A 27,863-nucleotide genomic window follows, 5' to 3' on the forward strand; every position below is an offset into this window, starting at 1 on the left:
AACATACGTTTCAAGTAAGTTAGGATTTAAGACATTTGTTGAACCCCCAGAGCAAAGATTTACAAATGTCCGCTATATATATTCAAAGTTTTGCACACATTTTAACTATTTTTCAAAAATAGCAGATCTACAAGCTCATAGCGTGGCACAGAGTGCCGAGCTATGAGCTTGTAGATCTGCTTTATTTGAATAGCCAACGAAATCTAAAAATGACATTCTTTCCTCGGTCTAAAGGTGTTAAAGGGCCCCCCATAACTCTGAGAGTGTACAAATAGAACCAAATGGACCCGTTAAGGGTCTATTTGGTTCCATTTGTACACTCTCTGAGTTACAGACCTGTAAGGGGAGATTTGGAACACCCTCAAAGAACCCAGAGAGGGTCCCCTTGCCCCCACCGGGCTACAATCATCTGAGATCCCTGACCCAAGCAAAGCTCTGTGAAATGTTTCCGCCGTAAACGTTAACGCATCAAACCTGCAGACCGGTTGTTGTTATGGGTACATTTGGTGTCACGTAACACACGCGGCATAAATACTTAAAGGGCTACACGACGCTCCTGCCTGACAGACACAGGCTGGCAGCGGGGGCATTCACAGGAGGGCGTGTCTAACTGTCAGGTAGATAAAGACAAGACAGCCCGCCCGCCTGCCTTGCCTGTTGTCATGGAAATGACGTCTAAACAAACAATCGGCAAGGAGGAGGGACATCTCTCTCCACATATTGACTAGTGTGTGTTATTACTGTACGAAAGCATTATTCAACCTGTTCTGGTGTATTGGTCCCCATGTTTTTTTTCACTATATTTTCCATGTGTAACAAAAACAAACTGTTCAGTATTGCCTCTAAGTCAGACTTCCGACACCCAGATTTTCTGATATGAACAGTAAAATCACACGTTTAGCACTCGCAATAGCAAATGACACTGATCATCCCCTACATCGTCACTTCAGACACATGCCATCTGGACGAAGATACAGAACTTTGAAATGGCAAAAAGTTTGTTTTAGTAGGAGTTTTGTCCCTTCAGCCATTGCTGCACTAAACAAACTGCCTCGCTGATATGATAGTTTTGTGTATACTGTGGAGTGGGGACTTCAGGTATTGTCTTGGTGTTATGTTGTTGTGTGCTATGTTGTTCTGTGCTATATGGTTATGTTTTTTCTGTTGGAACAGACTGTGAAGATGAATATCACTGAGGGGACATTAAAGACAATTATTATTATTTTTAGTACGATAATATTGTGGGGAGTAAATAAAAGTTAAGACAAAACAGAGAGACAAGGGTTGTGAGATCTGCTAAGGCTGTTGTACCGTGTCACAATTCAAGCTGTTGAATCATGTTCACCGTGGTAGTATTCCCAGTATTACATCATTGAAGCTTACCCTTTAAAAACTATTGTGAAAATGGAGTGTCTTGAGGCAACTTGTGATTTGGCACTATGATAAAAACTGGATTGAATTGAATTGGGGTCAGGGAGGAGAGATTTGTCACGTTGGGAATAGAGTCCCAAGACACTGCAGTTGGCGGTCAACATGGTCACTGTCATATCACTGTGTTAGAACGGTTTTGACAGCTCTGGATCTGGGGGAACAAATACAGACTGGCAAGAAGAGTTTCTTTAACCACTTTAAACTTGGCCTCTCTATGTTGGGCAATGGCATGTCATTAAAGGCGAATCATTATTATAATAAATCTAAAACATTTTCCCCCCAAAAAAAGGTAGAAATCTCACTTTTCAAAATTATTGAGAATAGCACAAAAAGCAGATCACATTGTGGCGTGTTATTTCAAAAAGTATAAAGCATTAACCCCATTAAGACCGGGAAAGCATCTCTCTGTCATTTTAGATTTCTTTGCCTATTCAAAAATAGCAGATATACATACTGTAGCGCTTGTAAAGCGAACATTTGTCAAACATTTTGTTCTAGGGACCTCCAGAAGCAAAGATTTCAGTTACAAATGTTCGCTTTAGAACATATATTCAAAGATTTGCACACATTTCCTTTCTGCCAAAGTATAGAATATGACTAAAATCTAAAATGACAGCGATGTGTTCCAGGATTGAATGGGTTAAGTGAAAAAAAGTTGAGATATTAAGTTGCTCCTGCAGAGCATCTCTGTAAAGAATGATGGGAAAGAGTTGTCTCTGGTGTGTGAGCAGGGTGTCCTCCCACTAGAGCCCAGTAGCCTAGAAACTGGCCTGTGTGGGGAGGAAAGGATAAATAACAGCCACGTAATCATCCAATCAGCAACCTCAGCAAAAGAGGAAGCCGTCAGTTTGTCCTCTCCAAACAGTCCACTGTGTGGAGATGAGTCAACCATGTTGCTAACTGTTAGTAACGACAACTCGGTTATTTCAACACGTAACGTGAACGATGAAGAAAAAAATAACCAAATCCTATCATTTGAATGATGACCATGTAAGGCTTAAGCTACAGCTTGAGGTCATTTCATAAATGGTGCCTCAAAACCATGTAGAACTTACTTCATCATTCCTTTAAGCCACATTAAGCCCTGGTGTCCCTGTTTTGGACATGATGTCATTGAAGGCAAAACCTTCCACAAATTCTCCACAAATTGTCAATTTCTCATCTTCAAAAATAGCCGATAGCCGATCTCAGCTATTTGGCTATTTTCACCATTTGTTCTATGATGAAGTATTATTTGTTCTATGATGAAGTATTATTTGTTCTATGATGAAGTATTATTTGTTCTATGATGAAGTATTATTTGTTCTATGATTAAGTATATCATCTCTGTCGGGTGGACTTTTTCCAACACTTTTTCAAGATCCAAATTCAAAAATAGCAAAAGTAGCAGATCTACAAGTAGGGCATTAATTTACGAAAAAATAACAAAAAAATGAATATGGAGATCAGAGGTTTCTGCCCGACAACAATGATATAAGGCTTAACCGCCTATTTTATATTTATTGTATTTATTTTTTTTACAAATCTTTACCTATAATGACATGCCCACAACAAGGGCGGCAGGTTGAGAGTGATTACCGGTAAGTTGTTAAGCTTCATGATGTAATGGTAGGAATCCTCCCAAAGTGAACGTGATTCAACAGCTTGAGTCGTGACACATTCCAACCGCCTCAGCAGATCTCAGTGTGCCTGGAACGTGAAGGCAAGAGCCCAAATCCCCTCTGCCTGCCAGCCATGTGACTGAATGCTGCACTATTGAACTCCACAAGCTCTATCTACACACACACACACACACACACACACACACACACACACATGCCACACACAGCAAAAACTGTGTGAGGGATGCTTATCATAGCAGCAATCAGTAACACACACACACACACACACACACACGCGCGCACGCACACGTTTTTATTACTATACTTGTGAGGACATCAGCATTTTAGGATGGCAATTTTATGAATGCCATTTTTACACATTGTTGACATTTTAGAGCTTTAAGCCTAAAGCCGAAAATAGCCGATCTACAAGCTTACAACACGTCAGAGCAGATCTGCTATTGTTGGTGCACGACACCTGGACGCAGTATATATCACACACATAACTCCAACAACAATAAACCATAAACACTTTCTTCTAATGCCTATTTCTCAAAATCTACAAAAGGTATGGGGACATTTGGCCCTCACAAGTATAGCAATACAAGCACACACACACACCCCCCCCCTGTTTGGGAGGAAGTGTCAGTTACTGACAGCAGGAACTGTGACTGCTGCTGACCGCTAATTGATAATCAACAAATTATGGCATGTAATTGTGTCTCCTATAGCAGTATTATGTAGTATTTAACAGTAAAGAAGATAATGATATTCCTTTGAACATTTTCATTTAAGTCACATTTGACACAGAGAGAAGAACTTCCACCACATCATGGTTTGACACATCATCAGTAGACTAGTCTCACGTAGCCAAGATGATCAGAGCTGTGAAGTATTTTGTTTCCAGACAGTTACTTTTAGCCCCTACATTGAATAAATTACACCAGATGTATTAACAGGCATTTCCTAAAAAATAAACTGAACCAAAAAGCGACACCCAACTAAGGCTGAATTTGAAGCGCGGTTATCAACCACAAATGTAAAAAGAAAGAGAGAAGCTAAACCAGCGCTAATCACACAAATTAATTCGCATGTAGGCTATTTCGATGACATTTCATAGGCAGAAAACAAGAAATCCAACTTAGTTCATCAAAAGAGAAAACAGCCCCCACCAACACCAGCAGCACCACCGCAAAATCAAAACCCAACATTTAAGAGAAGCAACAGGGACAAGGAGAGCGCTCTGGAAGGGACAGAAAGGAGTTTGATTGAATCTCCAAACAAAACAACAATGAATATCACCTCTGTTTGAGCGTGAGAGCCTCCGTTTTCCTCAGACGCCTCTGTCTCAGTACGTGGGTCTTCCCTGTGCTCCTCATCTTCTACACTGTCAGACGCGTGCCGAGTCAGACCGTTCACTCCGCCGAGCTCTGGGTTCTCAACTCCGTCTGCAACCTCACCTGTCCTCCCGACGCCCTCCTCCTCCACCTCCTCCTCCCTCCCTCCTTTAACCTCCCCGTCCTCCTCCCTCTTTTCTACGTTCTCCACCTCAACACCGCGAGCGGCGGTGCTGTCGGAAAGCACCGTGTCTCCGACACTTTCTCCTCCTCCTGCACTCTCATCATGATCCTGTACATCCTCACTCAGAGACGCCTCTGTTTTGGGAGCCTCCTCCCGCTCGCAATCCACTTGTTGCGGCAGCCGGCGCTCGGGTGAGGTCCTCCCCGACTCGGCCTCAAGACTAACTTCAGACATTACCTGAAAACACAGACAAGACACACATACAACGGCATGAACAGGTCCATGCGTCCGACTTGGCGCTGTGGGCTGACTTGGCGCTCAGGGTTCCTTGAAGGTGTTCCAAATGGACCCTTAAAAGTAGTAGTTCACCCAAAAAAAGACTTATTTCCTATCAATTACACACCCCATGAAGCATTTAATTCATGGAGATTCTTTTGTTTTTGCCGAATTCCTGAGCCAAATTTGATTACCGGCGGTCTATCTGGTAGGAGACACAAAGAGTCTCCTTTGTGTCTCCTACCAGATACATAGGCATGTTTATTATTATCATCAAATTATTGGCTTAGAATGCGACAAAAACAAAGAAATCTCCATGAATTCAATTCAATGCTTCATGGGGTGTGTAATTGATAGAAAATATGATTTTTTTTTGGGTGAACTACTCCTTTAAAGCCAGGTCTGTAACTCTGAGCCGTGTGGGTCCATTTGGTTCCATTTGTTCACTCTCAGAGTTATGGGGGTCCTTGAAATTAAAACAAGGTTTGAGAGCCAATGCTATAGATATATAAAAGACATAACCCTAAGGATGCTGCTATTTCACAAATCTAAACGTGTTACTGTTAACTGTGCAACAGCCATGTTTGGGGCAGGCATTGCACGTTGTGGTCGTTTTGCCAGTGAGTCTGCAAGGTTCTGGAGACCTGCAGACATCTTTGACCCGTCTTGTAGGTTTACACACATTTAATCCCCAACAACCACGACTCAGACAAGTTCAGCAGGACTTCCTGAGCTGTATGGGAGCTCCCAGCAGCAGTACTTTATGACATGCTGGTTTTATGCCCTGCTGTTAGGACTATTGTGACATTACTGTCACTGCAACAACTTCCTGTTGCATAGAGTTAATGACACTTCCATCTCTCACACACAAGCGCGCGCGTGCACACACACACGCACACCTGGCTTACTGTCATGGTGAAGGAAAACAATGACTGTGGTTAACTATAACATAATTAGTTATTATAATTAGTTATTCATATTAACGTATAATGTTAAAGGTTATATCATTAGTTGTGGCAACTAGTTGACATTAACTATAGCAGACACTGAACTAGTGGACACTAGTTGACTGTAACGTTAGCTAGTTGACAGTTAACCAGTTGAAACTAATAGTCACATTAACTAGCAGACTGTTAACCAGTGTAAACTGACCAGCGGTTTTAAAGTAACTAAACCAAGTACATGTACTCAAGTACTGTACTTGTGTACTATGTTTATGTATTTATACTTTTACTTACTTTTTTTTTAACTTCTACTCCAGTCCACTTCATCTCAGAGGCAAATATTATACTTTTACTCCACTATAATTATATGAAAACTTTAGTTACTAGTTACTTTATAGATTTTGATTATTAGTACAAAACATAGATTAACCACTTCAGCCCTATACTGTATAAACACTTAGGCTAGCTTGTAGATATGCTATTTTCAAAAGATTTTTATACATATTGAACTTAGGACATTCTGCATAATGAGTACTTTTACCTTTGGTACTTAAGTATATTTTGATCAAGCAAATTTTGAACACAAGACTTTCACTTGTAACATTTCCACATGTGGTATTGATACTTTTACTCAATGAACAAATGTGAGTACTATTTCCACCACTGGCTGTCACATTAACTAGCAGACAGTGTACTATAGTGTAAACTGACTGACTGTAACGTTAGCTAGCAGAAAGCTAACCAGTGTAAACTAATGGCTGACTGTCACTTTAACTAGCAGACTATAGTGACTCTGTCTAAACTGACAGGCTGTGTAACGTTAGCAGGCTAACTAGCTGGCTAACTATTAGCATCAAGTGGTTGAGTTGGTGATGGAAACTTTAACTTTACCTGTGCGCGCGGCCCGTGGCGGCTAACTAGTCAGTGTGTGGAATCCGTGCACGTCGGGGGTTTGTTTGTTTGTTGACAGACTGTAGACAGTAAACACTGACGTTGGTCTAGCTAGCCTGATAGCAATCAACTCCCCTTCCTTCCAACAACACAGCTGCCCTACAGAGAGACTTGATATTTTAGACCCGAGGTGCTGCAACGAAATCGGTGTCCTATGTGATTCCGGGTACTGTTCTTTCTTTTTTTTTTACAGCGCTTTGGTAATCCAGTGTCGTGGTGCAATGGCGCCACCTGCTGCTCCGGAGTGTGCTCAGGGAAGAAGTCTGGGCACCACAGTGCAGTGGTGGAAAAGGTATGTTTTACTTAAGTAAAAGTATCAATACTGCAATGTAGAAATACTCACACTACCTAGTAGTGCATAGTAGTGTGTATCTGTTTGTCATTAAATGTCTCTATGAATTCAGTAGGCTACAAAGGACCCCAATGGAAACAAGCCATAGGCTTTCTTGGGTTTTAAATCCTCTTCGCTGACCTTGTATTGAACTGTACTTTCCTGTGCTTTTTTTGCAAACTGCTAATAAAGTATTCAATCTATTACAAGTAAAAGTCGGGAATTCAAAATTTATTGGAGTAAAGTACAAATGTATTGGTATCAAAATGCACTTAAAGTACAGATGTAGTGGAGTAGAAGTAAAAGTATTTGAAAATGGGAAATACTCCATTAAAGTAAAAAATACTATTGTACTTAAGTACAGTACTTGAGTAGATGTACTTAGATACTTTACACAACTGGAAATTGGCAATGTCAGACCAAAGTATGCTTTTGGTCTGAAATAAAGTATACATGATTTGAACATGCACGGTCATTCAATTCAATTAAATCTTTATGTCAGACCCAGGGAGATCCATATCACAATTAAAAACAGTCAACATAATAAAATAACAGAAAGAAAAAGAAAATGACGAAAATGCACATAAGCCTATCCTTATTCCTCTGATCAAGACAGTATTGTATCAACCCGAGATTTGTGCTTTGCTGCTGTACTGGGCATGGTGCACATGCCAGATTGTTCAGTTAAATTGTGGGAAATTATTTTTTGCAGTCCCAATCAGGTTACAAAGTTTTTTTACTGATTGTGTTTTAATGTGAAATGTAGTCAATTTGCTTTAATATCATCAAACAACTATTGCCTCAAAATAACCAAAGATAAGTGTTGATTATGGCATTTCATTTCACCTAAATCACAAAACAGTGACCTCTCGAGTCACATAATTTGAGAAGTCACCAATTTCAGCGTAGCATCCCGGAAATCCCAATAAAATGTTCCATCTAGTCAGAACATAGGAGTCAGACTCCACTCTGCATCAGTGCCGTAGAGATGGTTTGTTGTATGCGCGCTCGGCGCTCCCCCTGCTGTTGAAAAACCGAATAACACATTCTCATCCCAACTAATGTTCATGTAGTACGTTAGAAACTGTACGTTCTTTATTTTTGAAGAACTGTTACTTTTAAGTTTTCTTATGAAAGAATGTTGTTTTTAAGATGTAATACTGGGGCTCAAAAACATGAGCTGCAGGCTACAAAGCCATAAACATTACAGTTGAAACACAGCTTTAAAGCAGTTTCATAAACAGAAATGTGGTTTTAATTTACTTTTTTCTTTCTTTTTTTAAAAACTGAAACTAGACGCATATGAGACCCACTTCTGCCTCTATTTCCCTAATATTACAATTTCCTTCAGGCATGTTTACAGACATGAGTCACTGGTCGGATTCTATTACCTAACAAATAGAATGGACAACAAAAACACAAGAATAAGATAAGAATAATGCTATTATTACTACTTTTAAGAAATATATTTCCATTGTTTTATTTTGACTGAATACCCAAAGGATATTGTTTCTGTTTGTTGCAATACACTACACATACAATGCTTATTATCATTTGTTTTATTAAACACTTAGGAAATGTGTTTTTTAAATGGTGACAGAAATAGTCATATGTAACATTATGATTTGCACTGTCAGAATACCAGATAGGGTTTCCTCTAGTGAAGTAATATAAACTGGTTAATTTACAAAAGGAACACTTTGTTGTATATTACCTCTCTTAGACAACGCAGTGTTTCCCCTATAGAGCGTGTCAAAAATCCTGAAGGTGTCTTTTGGTAGCAGCGGACATCTTTGAGGGGTATAAACCAGTTTGACTTAACATTGCCCAAAACAAACATGTCTGCGCTACTATGCCGCGCCCCCCCGTGGTGACGACGCGTTGGCACGCTCTATATATGCATTAAGCAATGGCGGGCCGCCACCCCTTAAATCCGACCACCACAGTATGATTTTTTCCTTTTTTCTATTTTTTTTTCTCCAAATCATGGCCATATCCGTGATTGGCAGGTAATGTGTTAAGTCAGAAGTATGAGTACTTCTTCCACCACTGTCTTTTTTGTTATGTATGACAGTTTGTCTATACTACTTGGTCTAATAAAAGTATATTTTCCTAAATCTGGAGACAATTCATATGTAAACTATACAGATATTTTCCTGCTCATTACTGTGCACATGTACTATATAAGTCTTCGTGTTTGAGCACAAATATGCTTTTTGAGAACCCAAAAATGTTTGGCGTGTACGCCACACCTTTGCATCCTCCCCCACACCTTCAGGTTCTGGCTAGGGGAAACACTGCAACGTAAAGAAAAGTCTAACCAATGTGATTGACAGGAGAGATGATCAGAGGAGCAGAGTTTTTACCATCATTATAAAAACCAGAATCGAACAATGGATAGAGTTTCTCAGTGAAGGTGCAGCCAGTGAAAGGTTAGAGATGAACTCTGGTCTCCACATCATAAAAGGAGACCAGACCCTCCTCATAATCCACAAACACTCCCACTTTCTGGAGCTTCTCTCTTACAGGGAGGACATCAGGGTCAGCAGCAGCCTTATACTCATTTTCGTTCCTCAACCCCAGTAACCATCATCAGGAATCAGTATAATTTCCCCTTTCCTGTTGATGGACTCTCTGGCCACTCCTAACTCCCAGCCAGTCTTCCCTTTAACCTGAACCTCATAGTAAAAGGTTCCTGAGGAGAAGCTTTGTTTTCCTAAGACAGAGGGATATCGAGAGAATCTCTTCCTGCTACCTGGGACTTTCTTCTTTACGTTTCCACAACTCACTTGTTTTTCATCCTCAGACAGGATCAGCCAGGGATTTGCTGTATCAGGGTCCAGAGTTACATCCACTACATATTGCTGGATCCTCCTCAGCTCAGCATCACACAGCTTCTGCATCTCTTGACTGAGTGTCTTCTCCATCTGAGCCACAGCTGTCCTCACAGTCCCCACATATGAAGACTGATGGACATTGATGTTTGTCCAGTCCTTGGTGGGTGGAGGGATGTTGATGGATGGGACGTTCTGGAGGAGTTGGAGGTGGGCTTCAGTGTGTGAGACCTGCTTCAGCTCAGAGCTTCTCTTCTTTAACTCAGTGATTTCCTGTTCCAGATCTTTAATGAAGCCTTCAGCCTGTTTCTCTGTTGTTTTCTGCTTCTCTTCAATCACATCAATGACCTCAGCCTGGCTTCTCTCAATACAGCTGATCAGAGCAGTGAAGACCTGCACACTGTCTGCTATCTCTCTGTCTGCATCTTTCTTGCTGAGCTGTACTGAGTGTTTGACCTCCTGAATCTTCACTTGTCTCACCTGGATCATCTGCTGAACTTCAGCCTCTGTCTTTCCCAGCTCAGCCTTCTTTCCTTCATATGCCTCTTCCAGATGTGAGAGCTTAGAGCAGGCAGGAACAGCAGCCTATATATGGTAAGAGGAGCTCTCGTGAGAGCAGAGAGAGTCGCGTTTGTTCTCGTCCGTCGTGTGTGATGTTCCCTGTGTAGCGTCGCTCGCCGGTGGCCAGCACCGTGCCTGCAAACTAACTACAGAGAATCTCTGGTGGTGCTGTGCAGCAGACTCGTGTGGGAGCCTGAAACCACACATGTATATTTGCAGAGTCTGATGACGCTTTCACACTATGGTCCCGGGTGCGCACCCCGGACCACATGGCAGATGTTGTGGTAGTGTGAACGTAGCGAACCGTTCCCCGTAACGCATCACCATACCGTACCCGAAACCACCTTGGGAGGTAGTCTCGGGTCCGATTGCTGCGGAGTCGGGAACGGAACGTGGCAGTGTGAATCCATCCGTTCCAAGAGAAGGAAGTGGACTGCTAATCATATATCATTTATATATTTTTTATAATGACACATTATTTTAGCTGGGTTATACCTTCTCATAGTTCTACTTGAATGTTGACAAGAAATAATAATCCTGCTAGTGTTTGAGTAGCGCGAGCCGTGAAAAATAATAAACAAAAAACACATGTGTAATAAACAAAAAACACATGTGTGGTCGCGTGATTTGTCCTATGTGTAACCACGCTGACAGAGGCAGACGCTGACGCCAGCTGCTCCTCTACAAACAGGCTCCTTTTATCATTTTAACACCGTAACTTTTATCCACCTTTTTACTTTGGACCTTTATTCATTCATGTTCACATGGCCATTGGATTTTATTGATTGGATACGCTGATATTAGTGTATTTATGTCACTAGTCGGATTGCAAGCAGTAGCCAGCGGCGGGTTTTGACAGCTGTCACCCAGTCACTCTCTGCCTGATCCTTCCTGCACTGACGATCGGATGCACTGCTTTGGATGTGTATTGTTGATCTGTTGTTATTATAACTCAAGACAACGTCAGGAACACAGTCAAACTTTATTATTCACTCTAGAGTGACTTTTCTTCTGTGAATGACATTCGCTCTCCCAAAGCCCCATAGTCAACAGCACCCCCATGAGGCACATATTTACCATTACTGTTCAATGAAAATGGTCTCGAGTGCGTTAGAATCTTGGCCAGTGTGAATGCTGGCCAGCCAAGCGTACTCGGGAACGGTTTGATTCAAACGAACCCAGTCTGAAACCGCCCTGAGAGTGCCAGACAGAACCAGACCCTGGTCAGCCCATGCTCCTGCCGTTGGGTGCACAGGTGCCTCGGGCCTATAGGCTGACACTGGTGACACACGGGATCGTGGTCAGCAGGCAGCCGCTGCTCTTTTCCTCTAGTTTATTTTATTGTTTGTAGTTGCTACTCAAGTGCCTCACCTTAGGTTCAGTTTATATGAAGAGTCCTCAGATCAGTGTACCTTCACATTGATGACCGTGCTGTTCCCTTCCCCCCTTTTTAAGTGTGCAGTGTTTTAACAAGAGTGTAAAATTGCATTAGAGTGTGCGCAATATCAGTCGCAGTTTCTTAACCATTTGCAGTGTTTACTATATTGGTCTTATCAGTGTGGAGTGTTATTATTATTAAAGTGTTATTACTGCTATTTAAATAAAGTGTCCTATGATTGTACGCTCAAAAGCCTCTGTCTGTCTTGTTAAACTTGAGTGGGGATATTTGGTCACAACAGTAACAGTAAATGTATAGTTGGTTCAGGGTCTCTCCCCTTAAAGAGAGTGGCGTAGTCACATTGATTTATCCAAAAGTATTATTAGTGTCCATCTGGTCACACAGAGATACAATTTGATGTAACTTGTGGTCTGATTCGGTGCAGAACTGACAAACACACATGTGGTCAGTCTTACAGAACAGCTCCAGAGGTCTGTCATGTTTCTTACACAGAATGTCTTCCAGGTTATTTACAGGGTCGATGAGTTTGTGTCGTTTTAACGGTGTGACTCTGTGATGAGGCTCCAGGTGAGTCTCACAGTAGGAGGTCAGACACACCAGGCAGGACTTCACGGCCTTGAGCTTAGTCTCAATGCAGACATCACAGGACACTTCATCTGGTTCTGCAGGTTCTTGGTTTGTGCTGGAGGTTTTCTTCAGCTGTTTGGATTTCCTGAACTGATCAGCCATCTCAGAAATGAAAGTATTGACAAAGACGTCTGGTCTCTAACAGAATATTGTTTTACATAGAGGACACTGACACACATCACTAGTGTCCCAGTAATGTGTGATACAGGTTTTGCAGTAGTTGTGTCCACATGGTGTGGTGATTGGATCGGTGAACACATCCAGACAGATAGAACACAGGAACTGGTCTTCAGAAAGGAGACTGCTGGCACTCGCCATTTCTATACACTGAAAATTAATTAAAAAAAGAATAATAAATTTTCACAGATGAATAGTTATTAATGGAATGGAATAGAGCACATAGATGTATACTATAGTATAGTAGCCTAATAGTCTATAGGCTAATCTATAGGCTACTATACTGTAGCGGCTATGGCTAATGCACGCATGCGCACGCACACACCGACCCGTGCACACACGCACCCACCCTTACCTTACACACACACACACACAAACACACACACACACACACACACACACACACACACACACACACACACACACACACACACACGGAAAATAACATGCATACGAACTGAAACATTAGACTGGGGAATTTGTGTAGATACAGTTTAATATAACTTAATAGAACTAACTATCTCTGTTAGTCTTAGATCAAGACTATTGTAGATGTATTTTATCGAGTCTGACTTTTACTTTCGTTTGCCCTGGAATTTCACCAGTTAAGCCCGTATTTCTCCGAACATGTACAAATGCAAAATATAAGCTGCTTACACAAATGTGTCCGTCGTGTTTGTGTGATGTGTTAGTCCATATTGTTCAATAAAGAAGTGTTTTAATCCCGCCTGTGGCCGATTCTGTCGGAAGCTCCCAATGGGCGGTAGGGACGGGGCGCATCCGGTGAAAGCCGGAATTACACTCAAGGTAAAGAGGAAGTTAACCAGGGGGGGGGGGGGAGATGGTGTTCGGTCACAGGCGGGATTAAAACACTTCTTTATTGAACAACATGGACTAATACATTGCACAAACACGACGGACACCTAGTTAACATTTGGGGCAAGTGGGTAAGCACCTTATATTTTGCATTTGTACATGTTCGGAGAAATACGACCGTCGCTAAGACTCAAAATCGATACAATATATCTACGATAGTCTTCTTGATCTAAGGCTATATCTCTGTTACTGAATAATACGTCCTTATATCCACTGTACTCACCTTTTTCACTGTGTTTGTAAAGGTAGTTGAATGAGTGTTTTGTAGAGCTCGTGTGCGCTGTCTCCTCCAAACTACTTTCTGACTGATTCTTAACTTTCATTTCACTAGATCAGCGTCACTGAGGAACTCCTCCTTTGTAGTTGTTAACCCTTCACATCCTCCACTCAGCGTTGCCAGGTCTGCTTATTATAAGCGACTTTGGGCTTCTTTTCTGTAAAGTTGCTTGTAAGTTGTAACTATTGGTAATTGTGGGTTGCGTTTTTTTGGGCTTGTTTCTAATGTGTAGTTGCTTATTTGCGCTTCCTTTACAAATATGGCGTTGGAACAACAGATGTTCAGGAGGCGGCGAAACACAACTTACTCCGCCCACTCACCAATCTACCTGGCGCTATTTATACCTTGTCAGAACTACCCAGAAGCCCCTTATTCGCTTTCGTACATCCGTACTCAAGCTCATAACGTTTTCAGCATGATGAGCATCAAGAGCACCTTACTTCTTCCAGCCAGTCCCAGTCCCGCCGTTCCATTTCTCCCAGCACCTCCGCATTCTGCTTTCTCCAGACACCTCAACTTCCACGTCGGTCTACCATCATCCCACCATCTGGTCAACCGCGACATCATTCAGGTCGGTCCCACGCACCCACACAACATCGCCCGACTTCTTGGGAACGGGAGCGGGGCCGAACCGCAAGGAGGCCACCACCAACCACCGAGCAGCTCTGCGTCCCCGACGGCCAGCAACGCCACCGTCCCCGAAAAGTTCGCCTCGCGGCTCCCCCGGCCCGTGCCACCACGGCTCCTCCAGCTGTTAGCTAGTAGCTACTAGCTACAGCCACAACGCTAACTACAACAGCCGGCACTACAACAACACCGGGGCCTTCGTCGCGCCAGTCGCGGTCCGATGACGTCACGCGCCACTGAAGCTACCGCGGCGACTGCGGATGACGTCACCCGCCGCTCCGGGAGGCTTCAGGGCTGGCCAGGCCGCGCCTGCCCAGAAGAACACCGCCTCCACCAGCCCACATATCTTCTTTTCCAACTACTACTCTTCCAATACATTTCCAATCTTTAACCATGTGCCTGCTACCCACCCCTAATGTCTTTCTTGTCTATCTTATCATCCCTCGTACCGCAGGCTGCACTTTCATCCCCCCCCCACCCCACCCATCCCTACATCCACCTCAGTCTCCCTCCATTTCTCCTACCACCCAAGCTCTGCCGTGGCCACACCTGGCACCAGCGCACCCCAGGCGCCCCCCCCCCCCCCGCGCTTTCGAGCATGCCACCCAATCAAACCCCGTTGCCACAACCAGTGGTGGCATCGCCTCACTCTCCCCCCCCTGTCCTTTCCTGTCCTCCCCTCAATAACCCCTCCCCCCATCCACCCCCCCCTTTCTGCTGCTCCCTCCATTCATGAGCTACGCTAGCATCATGCTCCCATGCTAGCTTCTTACTATACTACCAAAATTGCTCCCACAGCTGCTATAGCCATCACTACAAGTTCCTACCGAACTACTGTAACACGTGTTTCTTCCTAACACTGCTGTTCCCTCCATTCATGAGCTATGCTAGCATCATGCTCCCTTGCTAGCTTCTTACTATACATACTACCAACATTGCTCACGTGGCTACAGCTGCTACTGCTATTATGACAATGTTCCTACCGAACTAACATTGTTTCCTTCCTAACACTGCTGCTCGCTCCATTCACGAGCTTGCTAGCATTCATACCCGACATACTATCAATATCGCTCCCGTGGTTAGCTGCCACCGCTATCACTACAATGTTTCCAACTAAACTAACATTGTTTCCTCCACAGAGATGGCTGCTTGGCGCTACTAACATGTTTCCTCAACAGATCGTTTCCTCCACAGAGATGGCTGCTTGGCGCTACTAACATGTTTCCTCCACACAGATACGGCTGCGTGGCGCTACTAACTTTGCTTCTTCCAGTCCACAGACATTGCTGCGTGGTGCTACTAACATTGCTTCTTCCAGTCCACAGACATTGCTGCCCGGTGCTACTAACACCTTTAGCTACGAACATCGTTAGCTCTATCCACAGCGCTCCCTCCACTACAGCGCTCTCCACAGTGCGCTCCCCCCTAGCGCTCCCCCCACAGCTCTCTTGCAGCGCGCTCGCGCCCACAGCGTTCTCTCCCCTCCATCCTCTCCCTCCCCTCTCTCCTCCATCTTTCTCGCCGCCCTCTCCCCCAATCCTCTCGCCCTTTTCACCCTCCATCTCATCTCCCTCCATTCTCTCACCCTCCCCATTCTAGCCCTGCCACACGGCAACGACGGTTACCCCTGCATATTGCCAGTACCATAGTCACTATCACGTTCCCGCCCCAGAGTTTCCAACTCTCCTTCTTTTCTAGCCCTGCCACACGGCAAAGACGGCTACCTCTGTTCCACTCCAACAGGCTCCTGCCTCTGAGTTTCCAACTCTCCTCCCACTCTAGCCCTGCCACACAGCAACAACGGCTACTTTCTTTCCATCCTCCATTTCCACTCCTCCACACCTCAGTTTCTCATCAGTTAGCCACTCGGTCATTCCGAATTTCTTCCACGTTCTAGACCAGTTTGCCGTGTTTTTTATGGGGCCCGTCAAAACAGAGCAGGCTAATTCCCTAGTCTAGTAGTTGCTCTCGTTGTCTCTTTTGGGGGTATCGGTCCATGAGTGCCGTGCTGACTACGCCATCGGCCGTCCACGTGTACTGTGCTGACTACGCTAACGACCTCCTCCCCAAAGACTCCAGGGTCGGCGACCCTCCCCGGAACCCTCTTCCCCTCCCTCCATTACATTTTATTCATTCAATAAAACTTTCCATAAAGGTGTGTTTCTTCGCCTAGTGAACTTTAAATTATTTAAACCTGTGGTTCTCAAATATTTTCATGTCATGGACCCTATTAATACGTATTTGTCCCCTAAACCCAATCTGATAATGTTTTGTGCCAGTAGGGAGCCCTACCAGATTTGTATTGTTCAAAAATATTCCAAAGATTTTTTTGAAATAGCAGATCTACAAGCTCATAACGCGTCACATCACAACGCGTTGTGACATTGTAGATCTGCTATTTTCAATGTATAGGCCTACAGTATAGGTTTGAGGTGCTCATAATGGCCTAGTAGTGCCCTATAGTTACTTATTTTGGGCTTGTTCTCTTAGACCTGGTTGCTTATTTCTCTCACACAGTCTAGCAACATATCCTCCACTTTTCTCCATCTCTTTCTCATTCCATTGAAACCATTCATCTCCCCCCTCCTGTCATCTTCTCTCTAGCTCTCTACTTTCCACCATTCAAATGAAACTACCCAGACTTTTAAAGATCTGCTGCTGCATCAGTGTTTTTGTAAGTTAGGGTCTCAGGGAGACACCCAATTTAAAATTTTTGGTCTTGAGTAGTTGAAAAGTTTGGGAAATACTGCATAGACCTGGTGTGGCTTTTACAGCGCTTTGGCATCCAGTGTCATGGTGCATTGGCGCACGTACCTTCTGGATTGTGGCTCAGAAATGATTCTGCTTTGTCTCATAATTCACAAACACTCCTTTCTGGACCGTCTGTTTTACAGGGAGGAGGACAGGAGTGCGAGAGCCTTGTACCCTTTGCCTGTACTCATGATGGCATTCCATTTGGTAACAGGGAAGGTGGGCACCAAAATATTCTGGGCACTAGGGAAAACTGGGCACCTTGCAAATGTGGGCACCTGGAAGAGTGGGCCCTTTGAGTTGGAGAAGAGCGGGCACTATAGGAAATCTGGGCACCAGGAAGATTGGACACCGGGAAAACTGGACACCTGAATTAGGATTTGTGTTTTATTTTATTTTACATAGCATGCTGCTTTGTTGTTGGTAAGTGATATTTAACTCACTGTTCTTTAAACCCCCAAACACAACACAAAAACAGGTCAAAAGTATAATATAAGAGTTTATTTGCCAAAATAGTATTGAGGTCAAAAGTAGCCGCAAGCAACTCTTAGATCCTATTTTTAATATCTGGAATCTATGTTGCAATAACAACCATTGACAGCCCATACACCCAAACTGAAAAGGCCTCTGATTGTATTAAACGACTTTAAAAAAAACAACATTGCAGCTGTACGGAAAGCTTGGATTATCCTCTTTCTATCTGCAAAGTTTTTGTTTCATAAAAATCCACCGTAGACATGCTATGAGCTACTTTCTGTCTATAAATTTCAATTCACAAATTCACAAATAGGACCTAGAGTTGCTTGCGGCTAGGTCAAAAGTACAATCTAACAGAGTTTCAAAGTATATAAGAATGTATTTGCCAAAATGGTACCGTAAAATATTTTGAATAAATTGAGAAAATGGGAAAAAATTATAATAATAATAATTTTAAGGATACCAAGAAAGGTCAAATGATCAATGTTAGGACATAGAGAAAACAACTAAATAGTTTTCTTTCATTTCACCCAAATCACTAAACAGCAACCTTCGGAAGTCACATAATTTGAAAAGTCACCAATTTCAGCGTAGCACCCCGGAAATCCCAATAAAATGGTCCATCTAGTCAGACTCCACTCTGCACCAGCGCCGTAGAGATGGTTTGTTGTATGCACGCTCTCCCTGCTGTTGAAAACTGAGTAACAAATTCTCATCTCAACTCATGTAGTACATTTAGAAACTGTATTTCTTTATCTTTGAACAACTGTTAATTTCATGTTTTCTTATGAAACAATGTTGCTTTTAAGACTAAATACTGGGGCTCAAAACATGAGCTTCTAGCTACAAAACCATATACAAAACATTACAGTTGAAACACAGTGCGTTAAAGCTGTTTCATAAACAGAAATGTGGTTTTAATTTAAACTTTTCTTATTGTTTTGTTGTTTTAGTTTTTTTACTGAAAATTGAGTCATCTTCTATGAGACCCACCTCTGCCTCTGTTTGCCCAATATTACAATTTCAGTACGCATGTTCACCATGAGAGTCACTGGTAAGATTCTATTACCTAACAAACTGAAGGTATTACTTTTATTTTGACAGAATACCCAAAGGCTATTGTTTGTTGCAATACACATACATACATGTACATACATACATACATACATACATACATACATACATACATACATACATACATACATACATACATACATACATACACACACACACACACGCACACGCGCACGCGCACACACACACACACACACACACACACACACACACACACATACAATGCTTTACATATATTTGTTGTATTAAACAAACGCATGTATTTTTTTATGATGAATATCAGAGTACCAGATTCTGGTTGGTAATATACACTGGTTAATGTACAAAGAGAACACTTTGTTGTATATTACCTCTCCTTTAGACAACGTAAAGAAAAGTCTAAGTAGTTTTTGGACGGAGCGATAGCTCTGTCCTAATGGACAGATAATGGCCAAATGGCCAAAACGGGGAGTTAACCTCTGAAGCTATTTAAAGAGAGGCGGGGCGTCGGTGAAAAAGGGGCGGGGTTGGGTAAGTCTGGTTGGTCTGTTGGAAAAAGGGGGCGGGTTTGCTAAAAAGGGTTATTGTGTTTGCCAGAGATATTTTCGTATTTTGGTTTGTCTGACAATGGATATACTACTGATCTTAAGACAATCGTCTGTCACGACCCGTCATTGATGAACTTCAACCTGGTGTTTGCACTTTCTCCATTTACGGCCCTACATCTACATAAACGTTCAGATTTCAAATATAAAGTACTTACCTCGTGGCCACGGACGTTATAATGATGTACGGTTCCTCAACAGTATCCGTTATTCCGTGTTGTTCAATAAAAAGCATTTTAATCCGATCGACGGCCATTTCCTCATACAGTTACTATGTATCAGAGTGCAATACACCTCCCAACCGCTAGGGTCGCTTAGTTGAAAGCATGGAGAAAATTCGAAGAAAGAGGCCATTGATCGAATTAGAATGCTTTTCATTGAACAATACGGAAGACACAGGTACTTCTGACGGCCCGTATATAATTGTAACATCCATGGCCATGGGGTACGCACTTTATATTTGAAACTTGAACGTTTATGTAGATGTACGGGTTGTAATGGAGAAAGTGCAAAAAACTGGTTGAAGTTCGGCCATGACGCTGGTGACGGACGATGCGATCATGTTTCCACCCACAGTGATGTTGCTTTTTTCCTGTATAGTTGTTTTGACAAGGTGTCATCTGAACTACAGTACTAGGCTAATGTTAACCTTGCTATTTATAGTGTTATGTGCACACTACAGTTAGTAGGCCTATGTTCATTATGTGAAGGCCTGTAGTGTTATGTGGCAGTAGGCCTATCTTTTTTTATTTGACAACTTCAGTACTACTTTGTAGATTTCGATTATTATTACAAAACTTACATTAAAGGAGAATTCCGGACAAATTAAGTGTTATCTTTGATGTCTCGTTACTCACCTACCGATGTGAAAAGTAGCGTTCTTTTTTTTCATATATTCCCCTGTCGTCATTTTTTAAACACCCTCCGTTGTTATAATGGGAGCGTGAGGGTTAGTGAAGTTCGTCTATTATAACCGACGCAATGTTATTTTTTTCTCTACTACGATTCATTGTAGAGTCTCATGATAGTCAAACATGCGCTGAAAATTCCTGCGAGCCTGCCGTTAATGGCGAACGATTTAACACTGGTTGCTTGTTTCCAGAATCTGGCAACACGAGTTGCCAGGTTCTGGAAGAAACAAGCAACCAGTGTTAAATCGTTCGCCATTGACGGCAGCCTCGCAGATAGTTTCAACGCATGTTTGACTATCATGAGACTCTACTATGAATACTAGTAGTGAAAAAAACAACTTTGCGTCGGTTATAATAGACGAATTTCACTAACCCTCACGCTCCCATTATAACAACGGAGGGTGTTTAAAAAATGACGACAGGGGAATATATGAAAAAAAAGAACGCTACTTTTCACATCGGTAGGTGAGTAACGAGACATCAAAGATAACACTTAATTTGTCCGGAATTCTCCTTTAACCACTTCACCCCTATAAACATTTCGTCCATTCTAAAATAGCCGATCTACAAGCTCACAGATCTTGTAGATCTGCTATTTTCAAAAGATGTCACACATTTGACAACTTGTGCAATGGGATATTCTGCATAATGAGTAGCCTACTTTCTAGTTTTGGTACTTTAAGTACTTTAAGATACCAATGTTTTTGTACTTTTACTCAAGCACATTTTTAATGCCGGATATTTACTTATAACATAGTCATTTTACATTTTCTACATTGCAGTATTGATACTTTTACTAAAGTTAAAAATGTGCATGCTTTTTCCACTGACTGTATGTCCAACCACGAGGTTAGTGCCAGGGACCACCATAACATTTGTGGTCTAAAAATGTTTGCAAAAACATTGCACGTTTTTCACATTTTGACAAAAGTTTTTGAAAATAGCAGATCTACAAGCCCACAACGCGTCACACACTCTCTCACTGGATATGTTATCCAATGTATTCATTCAGATCCAAACTATGGTAAGTACGTAGCTAAGCTACCGAAATGCTATATTTCACCATAGCAGATCCAAACTATGCATCAAAATAAAGTATTAAACGTAAAAATGCAATATTTCACAATAGTAGATCCAAACTATGCTAAGTAGGTAGCTAAGCTACCGATCGTCCATACTGCCAGTAAGTACATGTTGACCATAAATAATTAAACTTCCCTCTATTGCCTACATGACGAAAATGTGCTAATATAAGGCTAAATCACCTGTGGACGTGGGTTCCTTTTGTGGACCTGTAATGTTCATATAACCATCATAACAATAACTTGATATAACATAGGCTACTTGTGGCCACAATTTTGTAAGAACAAATAAAACATTATCAACCTGTAGATTTGTGTTACTTGAATGCTACCCTGACAGGAGAAGGACATTAGCATAGAATGTGTAAATTGGCTTTAGGATATGGAATGTGGGCAATCAAACCAGTCATAATACGAATCAAGTAATTTACATGGAGCAAAACATACGACAAACATGACAATGTCATCTAATGACTCAAACCGAGCCGGTAGATTAGCATAGAATGTGTAAATTGGCTTTAGGATATGGAATGTGGGCAATCAAAACAGTCATAATACGAATCAAGTAATTTACATGGAGCAAAACATATGACAAACATGACAATGTCATCTGACTCAAACCAACGTACAGACGCAGAGTACCCCCACACAACTGCTGTACATGCTGAGCTCATGTGTATATTTCAGTGTGAGCCACGCACTCTTATGAAATCATGGTCAATATTGCTGAATTTCTGCTCAATGTTGAACCGAAGTGGAGGTCTGGGGCGCAGGTCGTGGTTAATGGAGACAGTGGGCCACCAGATGTGGTGTGTGTAGATCACTGGGCCGATTTGCAGAATGGACGTTGAAGGCTGTATAGCTCGACCATGGTAAATAACAATAACCTTAGTGTGAGTGAATCACTCTGTCTCTGCACAAATACAATTACATACAAGCTGACATTCTTCAATATAAATGCACAATATTTGAGCGCCATCATGTTCACACATAACAACAATAGCTGTAACCCTTTCAGGGAGATTAATCACTTATACAAAATGTGTTGCATCAATGAAGTTAATAATATGCTATTCAATCTGTCGCATCATGGACAACTCCTAAACGCGATAGATCAGAGCTGGTAGATTAGCATAGAATGTGTAAATTGGCTTTAGGATATGGAATGTGGGCAATCAAAACAGTCATAATACGAATCGAGTAATTTACATGGAGCAAAACATATGACAAACATGACAATGTCATCTAATGACTCAAACCAACGTACAGACGCATAGTACCCCACACAAACGTTTCAAACATATGCCGGTTTATTCCCTACAGTGAAAACTAGTAAACATGCGACACAAAATATATGTCCTAGTATCACAAAAATATAATAAAGTAATTTAAACAAACAGTTGACCAAAATACGCTTTATCTTGACAACAAAAACAAATTAACCTTCTTAAATGGTGCAAATTGGGACAATAAAACAACAGTAAGCATGAAAGGAAACCTTTTTAAACAAGGAAGACATAAGACTTGCATTCATTATGTCAAGGCATATGATTAATGTAGTTAATAGAGCAATAAAAAAATGTGTAAACACACTCTCTTGGCACTCTCTATGAAATGTTCACCTTACAAACCTCATTCCACCTTCCAAGGGGTGTTAAAACATGAATTTGAACTTATTTATCTCTAACAAAACTTTGTTTTGGACTGGCTACCGCCATCTTGGTTTTATAGAAAACTCTCGCGAGATTCCCACACGTTACTATGTATTGACTGAAAGTACAGAGAAGATGAAGAAACTCCGCCACCTAGTGGATCTTTTTGTAAACCACACAAACCCACACAAACCTTTTTGTAACAGAGTGTTTATATGTTGTACTGGTATTGATACTTTTACTTGAGTAAAATATCTGAATACATCTGGACTAAAAGAAAAGTAATATAGCCTAATAACACACAGTCCATGAAAAACATCTGTATTAATATAATAACACACCAGTCTGATGTGTTATTATGAGTAGGCTACTTCCACCACTGGTAAACTGACTGGTCGTGTGGCTATTGTCTTGAGGTGATAATGACCACTGGCCATTAGAGTTTCGAAGTCATTCACACATTCACTACTTAACAATAGAGCCGTTATTTCATTCACGACCATGCACACGCGCGTGGTAATGGTAACAGAGTATTTGTATGTTGTGTAATTGATACTTTTACTTAAGTAATGTCTTCCAACACTGGTCAACTGGACCTGAGTCTTCGTAGCCTACTTGGACTGCAATTTTCTTTTCTGGCAAGCCTAATAAAAATAATAAAAACGAAAAAAATAAAAAAAACGTTCTTACTAATTACTTTTCAGATATAAATTATGATATTATATAACATACATTAGCCACTAACAGTCCTATTTTAAACATAGGCTATTTGAAAATAGCCGTGAACTTGTAGATCCGCTATTCTCAAAAATTGTAGTATTTTCGTGCTAACACTTTTGTACTTTTACCAAAATTGTGCATTCTGAACTTTAACTTGTAACAGAGTATTTCTATATTGCAGTATTGGTAACACGTTGTTTATATATATTTTTGCAATTTTGAATGTCTAAGAACTGAATGAGATACTGTGATATTTGTTGAAGTGTGTTGTACGCATACATGCTAAAATACAGTGGTGAAAAGTAACTAAGTACATTTACTTCGGTACTGTAAGTACACTTTCGAGGTTTTTGTACTCTACTTGAGTATTTTCTAATTTCCAATACTTTTACTTCTCCACTACATAGGCAAATATTTCACTTTTAATCCACTACAAGTAACTTGTAGTACTTTGAGTACTTTTTCCACCACTGCCAAAATATATCGCCTATACATAGTAAACTATAATAGCCGTTCAAACGGCTTTTCAGGTAATAATGGTGCTTCAAGGTGATGCCTTCCTGTGCTATTGAAGTGCTAGCCTATGCTAATCACAGCATATGGAAGTTTCGAAGTAGTTCACACGTCTATTTACCAATAGATATTTCACACTTAATCAGTATTCACATTCATCACCAGCGCAATAGAGATGGGATGTATGGCTCTTTTAAGGGAGCCGGATCTTGTGATTCGTTCCTTTCAAAGAGCCGTTCAAAAGACTCTCTCATTTATGGCTGATGTGTATATTTATATATTTTAAAAAAATATATAAATGTATATAAATATATATAAATATTTTATATCTCTTAACATTATTTATATTTATTTTATATAAATATGATATAATTGATCATATTATATACAATAATTCAACATATAACATAATAATATATTATTATATATAAAAATATATAATAATATAATAGATTACATAATTAATACAATATTTATTATATTATAATATAGTATACATTATAATACATATTATTATAATATATAACATTATAATATAACCTTTTATTACAATAATTAATATAATATATAATAAATGTGCATATCTCTGCTGTCCGGCAGCAACCAGCTAACTCCAAAATGTTAATTTTTCAGGAAATGACAAAAACTAAACAAAACGTAGAGTTAGAAGCTTTTGTTCATCATTGATAAGAACAGCTAAATGGACCTCCATGCTCACAATGAGGTTGGAGGTCAAAAGGGGGTGGAACCTGGAGTCAGCAACAAAAAAAAATCACCTCCCTTTGCTGGACTTAGCTGGTTTAGCAGAAAGTTTGAGGATCCAATGGAGTTAGCTGGTTTTGTCAGAAGCACCTTTTAATACTTTTCATTGGTTCAATATTTTCTGAATCAACACACAGACGTAAAGGGTGTTCAATAGCACTGATTTATGGGAAAAAACACAAAAGCGGAAAAATTGAGCTGGTTTCTGCTGGACAGCAACGATATATGTAACATATGTATAATTTATAACATATAGATAATATATAACATATCCCTCCCTTAAAAGAGCCATCAATCCCATCTCTACTCAAGGTTTTGTGACAATGACATGTATATATTACATTGCTGAATTCTGTCGTATAAAGTCAACCATGTCTTACTTCCGTACTTCTCATTGTTTTTACACAAATGTATCTTTGCAACTAATGATGTACTGCTACTTTCATGAGCCAACAACACCTGTACAAAGTAACTGCTTTGCTATTTCAATACAAAACCTCTAGCCACAACTCATCTAAATGAACTCTTTTTTCTTTTCACTTGCTAGCACTTTAGCTTCCACACATTTAGCTTGTTTCCATTTCCTACTCATTCACCTAACTACCCTCATTTGCTCACATTTGCATACATTCCGAACTATGTTATAACAACCGATAGCAACCACAACAATCACATACATAGCACAAATCACACACATTAAACAGACCAACAATCCACCATTTGCCATAACATAGCCTGCCCTCACAAACCTGCATCCCAAAAACATCCAGCCACTGTCAACGCTCCGTTCACCATGACATCTATGTCATTCTTTCTTGTTACCACCATTATTAAGACCAGAATCGAAGAATAGATAGATTTTCTCAGTGAAGGTGCAACCAGTGAAAGAGTAGAGATGAACTCTGGCCTCCACATCATAAAAGGAGACCAGACCCTCCTCATAATCCACAAACACTCCCACTTTCTGGACCTTCTGTTTCACAGGGAGGAGGACAGGAGAGCGAGCAAGAGCCATGTACTCATTTCCATTCCTCAACATTATAATCCAGTAACCGTTGTTGGGTCTCACTGTGATTTCCCCTTTCCTGTCGATGGACTCTGTGACCACTCCTAAAAACCAGTCAGTCTTCCCTTTAACCTGAACCTCATAGTAAAACCTTCCTGAGGAGAAGCTTTGTTTTCCCAAGACAGAGAGATATCGAGAGAATCTCTTTCTATTATCTGGGAGATTCTTCTTTACGTTTCCATCATTCACTTGTTTTCCATCATCAGACAGGATGAGTTTGCAGTGCGCTGTATCAGGGTCCAGGGTTACATCCATTGCATATTGCTGGATCCTCCTCAGCTCAACATCACACAGCTTCTCCATCTCTTGACTGACTGACTTCTCCAGCTGAGCCACAGCTGTCCTCACAGTCTCCCCATATAAAGCCTGAGGGACACTGACCTTTGTCCAGTCCTTGGTGGGTGGAGGGGTGATGGATGTGAAGTTCTGGAGGAGTTGGAGGTGGTCTTCGGTGTGTAAGAGCTTCTTCAGCTCAGAGCTTCTCTTCTCTAACTGAGTGATTTCCTGTTGCAGATCTTTAATGAAGCCTTCAGCCTGTTTCTCTGTTGTTTTCTGCTTCTTTTCAATCACATCAACGAGCTCAGCCTGGCTTCTCTCAACACAGCTCATCAGAGCAGTGAAGACCTGTACACTGTCTGCTATCGCTCTGTCTGCATCTTTCTTGCTGAGCTGTACTGAGTGTTTGACCTCCTGAATCTTCACTTGTCTCACCTGGATCATCTGCTGAACTTCAGCCTCTGTCTTTCCCAGCTCAGCCTTCTTCCCTTCATATGCCTCTTCCAGAGATACAATTTGATGTAACTTGTGGTCTGACTCGGTGCAGAACTGACAAACACACATGTGGTCAGTCTTACAGAACAGCTCCAGAGGTCTGTCATGTTTCTTACACAGAATGTCTTCCAGGTTCTTTACAGGGTCGATTAGTTTGTGTCGTTTTAGTGCTGTGACTCTGTGGTGAGGCTCCAGGTGAGTCTCACAGTAGGAGGTCAGACACACCAGGCAGGTCTTCAGGGCTTTGAGCTTGGTCTCAGTACAGACGTCACAGGACACTTCATCTGGTTCAGCAGTTCCTGGTTTGTGCTGGACGTTTTCTTCTGCTGTTTGGTTTTCCTGAACTGATCAGCCATCTCAGAAATGAAAATATTGACAAAGACGTCTGGTCTCTTACAGAATATTGTTTTACATAGTGGACACTGACACACATCACTAGTGTCCCAGTAATATGTGATACAGGTTTTTCAGTAGTTGTGTCCACATGGTGTGGCGATTGGATCGTTGAACACATGCAGACAGATAGAACACAGGAACTGCTCTTCAGACAGGAGAATAGTGGCAGACGCCATTTCTATACACTGAAAATTTATAAAAAGAATAATAACTTTTCACAGCTTAATAGATATGATTCTGATCTGGAACAGAGCACAATATATACAGATACTGTATCTAGGCTACTCTACTGTAGCGGTTGGCTATTGCTGACACACACACACACACACACACACACACACACACACACACACACACACACACACACACACACACACACACACACACACACACACGTATACTTAATAGAAATTAATATTCATACAAAATTAGACATTAGACTGCATGGGGAATATGTGTGGATACAGTTTAATATAACTTTATATCTATCTCTGTTAGTGAATAATCTCCTGTACTCACCTTTCCACTGTGTTTGTAAAGGTTGTGTTGAATGAGTGTTTGGTAGAGCTTGTGTGCGCTGTCTCCTCCAAACTACTTTCTGAGTGTTTATTAACTTTCATGTCACTAGATTTGCGTCACTGTGTAGTCGTTAACCCTTCACATCCTCCTCT

The 27,863-nt window shown here is 41.3% G+C and overlaps 1 protein-coding gene and 3 pseudogenes across 6 annotated transcripts in view; all 4 read right to left on the reverse strand.

The window, feature by feature from the left end:
* Positions 1-6,845, reverse strand: part of arfip1 (ADP-ribosylation factor interacting protein 1 (arfaptin 1)) — a 35,654-nt gene extending 28,809 nt beyond the window's left edge. For 2 of the 3 annotated variants that reach the window (XM_080456692.1, XM_080456691.1), the window contains exons 1-2: positions 6,665-6,845; positions 4,335-4,790 (exon numbers count right to left, since the gene is read on the reverse strand). In XM_080456692.1, coding sequence (XP_080312818.1) covers positions 4,335-4,787 — 453 coding nt within the window. In that variant the 5' untranslated portion in view covers positions 4,788-4,790; positions 6,665-6,845. The remainder of the gene's footprint in view (positions 1-4,334; positions 4,791-6,664) is intronic. The other variant, XM_080456693.1, reaches the window with a different exon arrangement.
* Positions 6,846-8,257: 1,412 nt separating this feature from the next.
* On the reverse strand, positions 8,258-10,657 carry LOC308073966 (pyrin-like; annotated as a pseudogene). Its single transcript, XR_013935061.1, has 3 exons — positions 10,598-10,657; positions 9,352-10,474; positions 8,258-8,773 (listed from the first exon to the last, which is right to left on the reverse strand). The product of XR_013935061.1 is annotated as a pyrin-like (transcript).
* On the reverse strand, positions 9,372-27,368 carry LOC308101692 (zinc finger protein RFP-like; annotated as a pseudogene). Its single transcript has 2 exons — positions 25,785-27,368; positions 9,372-9,427 (listed from the first exon to the last, which is right to left on the reverse strand). The product of its transcript is annotated as a zinc finger protein RFP-like (transcript).
* Positions 12,195-27,770, reverse strand: LOC308073975 (E3 ubiquitin/ISG15 ligase TRIM25-like; annotated as a pseudogene). The gene is made up of 2 exons (XR_013935062.1): positions 27,712-27,770; positions 12,195-12,803 (listed from the first exon to the last, which is right to left on the reverse strand). The product of XR_013935062.1 is annotated as an E3 ubiquitin/ISG15 ligase TRIM25-like (transcript).
* Positions 27,771-27,863: the final 93 nt, after the last annotated feature.

This window comes from Gymnoscopelus braueri, assembly GCF_963280865.1.
Source record: "Gymnoscopelus braueri genome assembly, chromosome: 2".
In the NCBI taxonomy this organism is placed as follows: Eukaryota; Metazoa; Chordata; class Actinopteri; order Myctophiformes; family Myctophidae; genus Gymnoscopelus; species Gymnoscopelus braueri.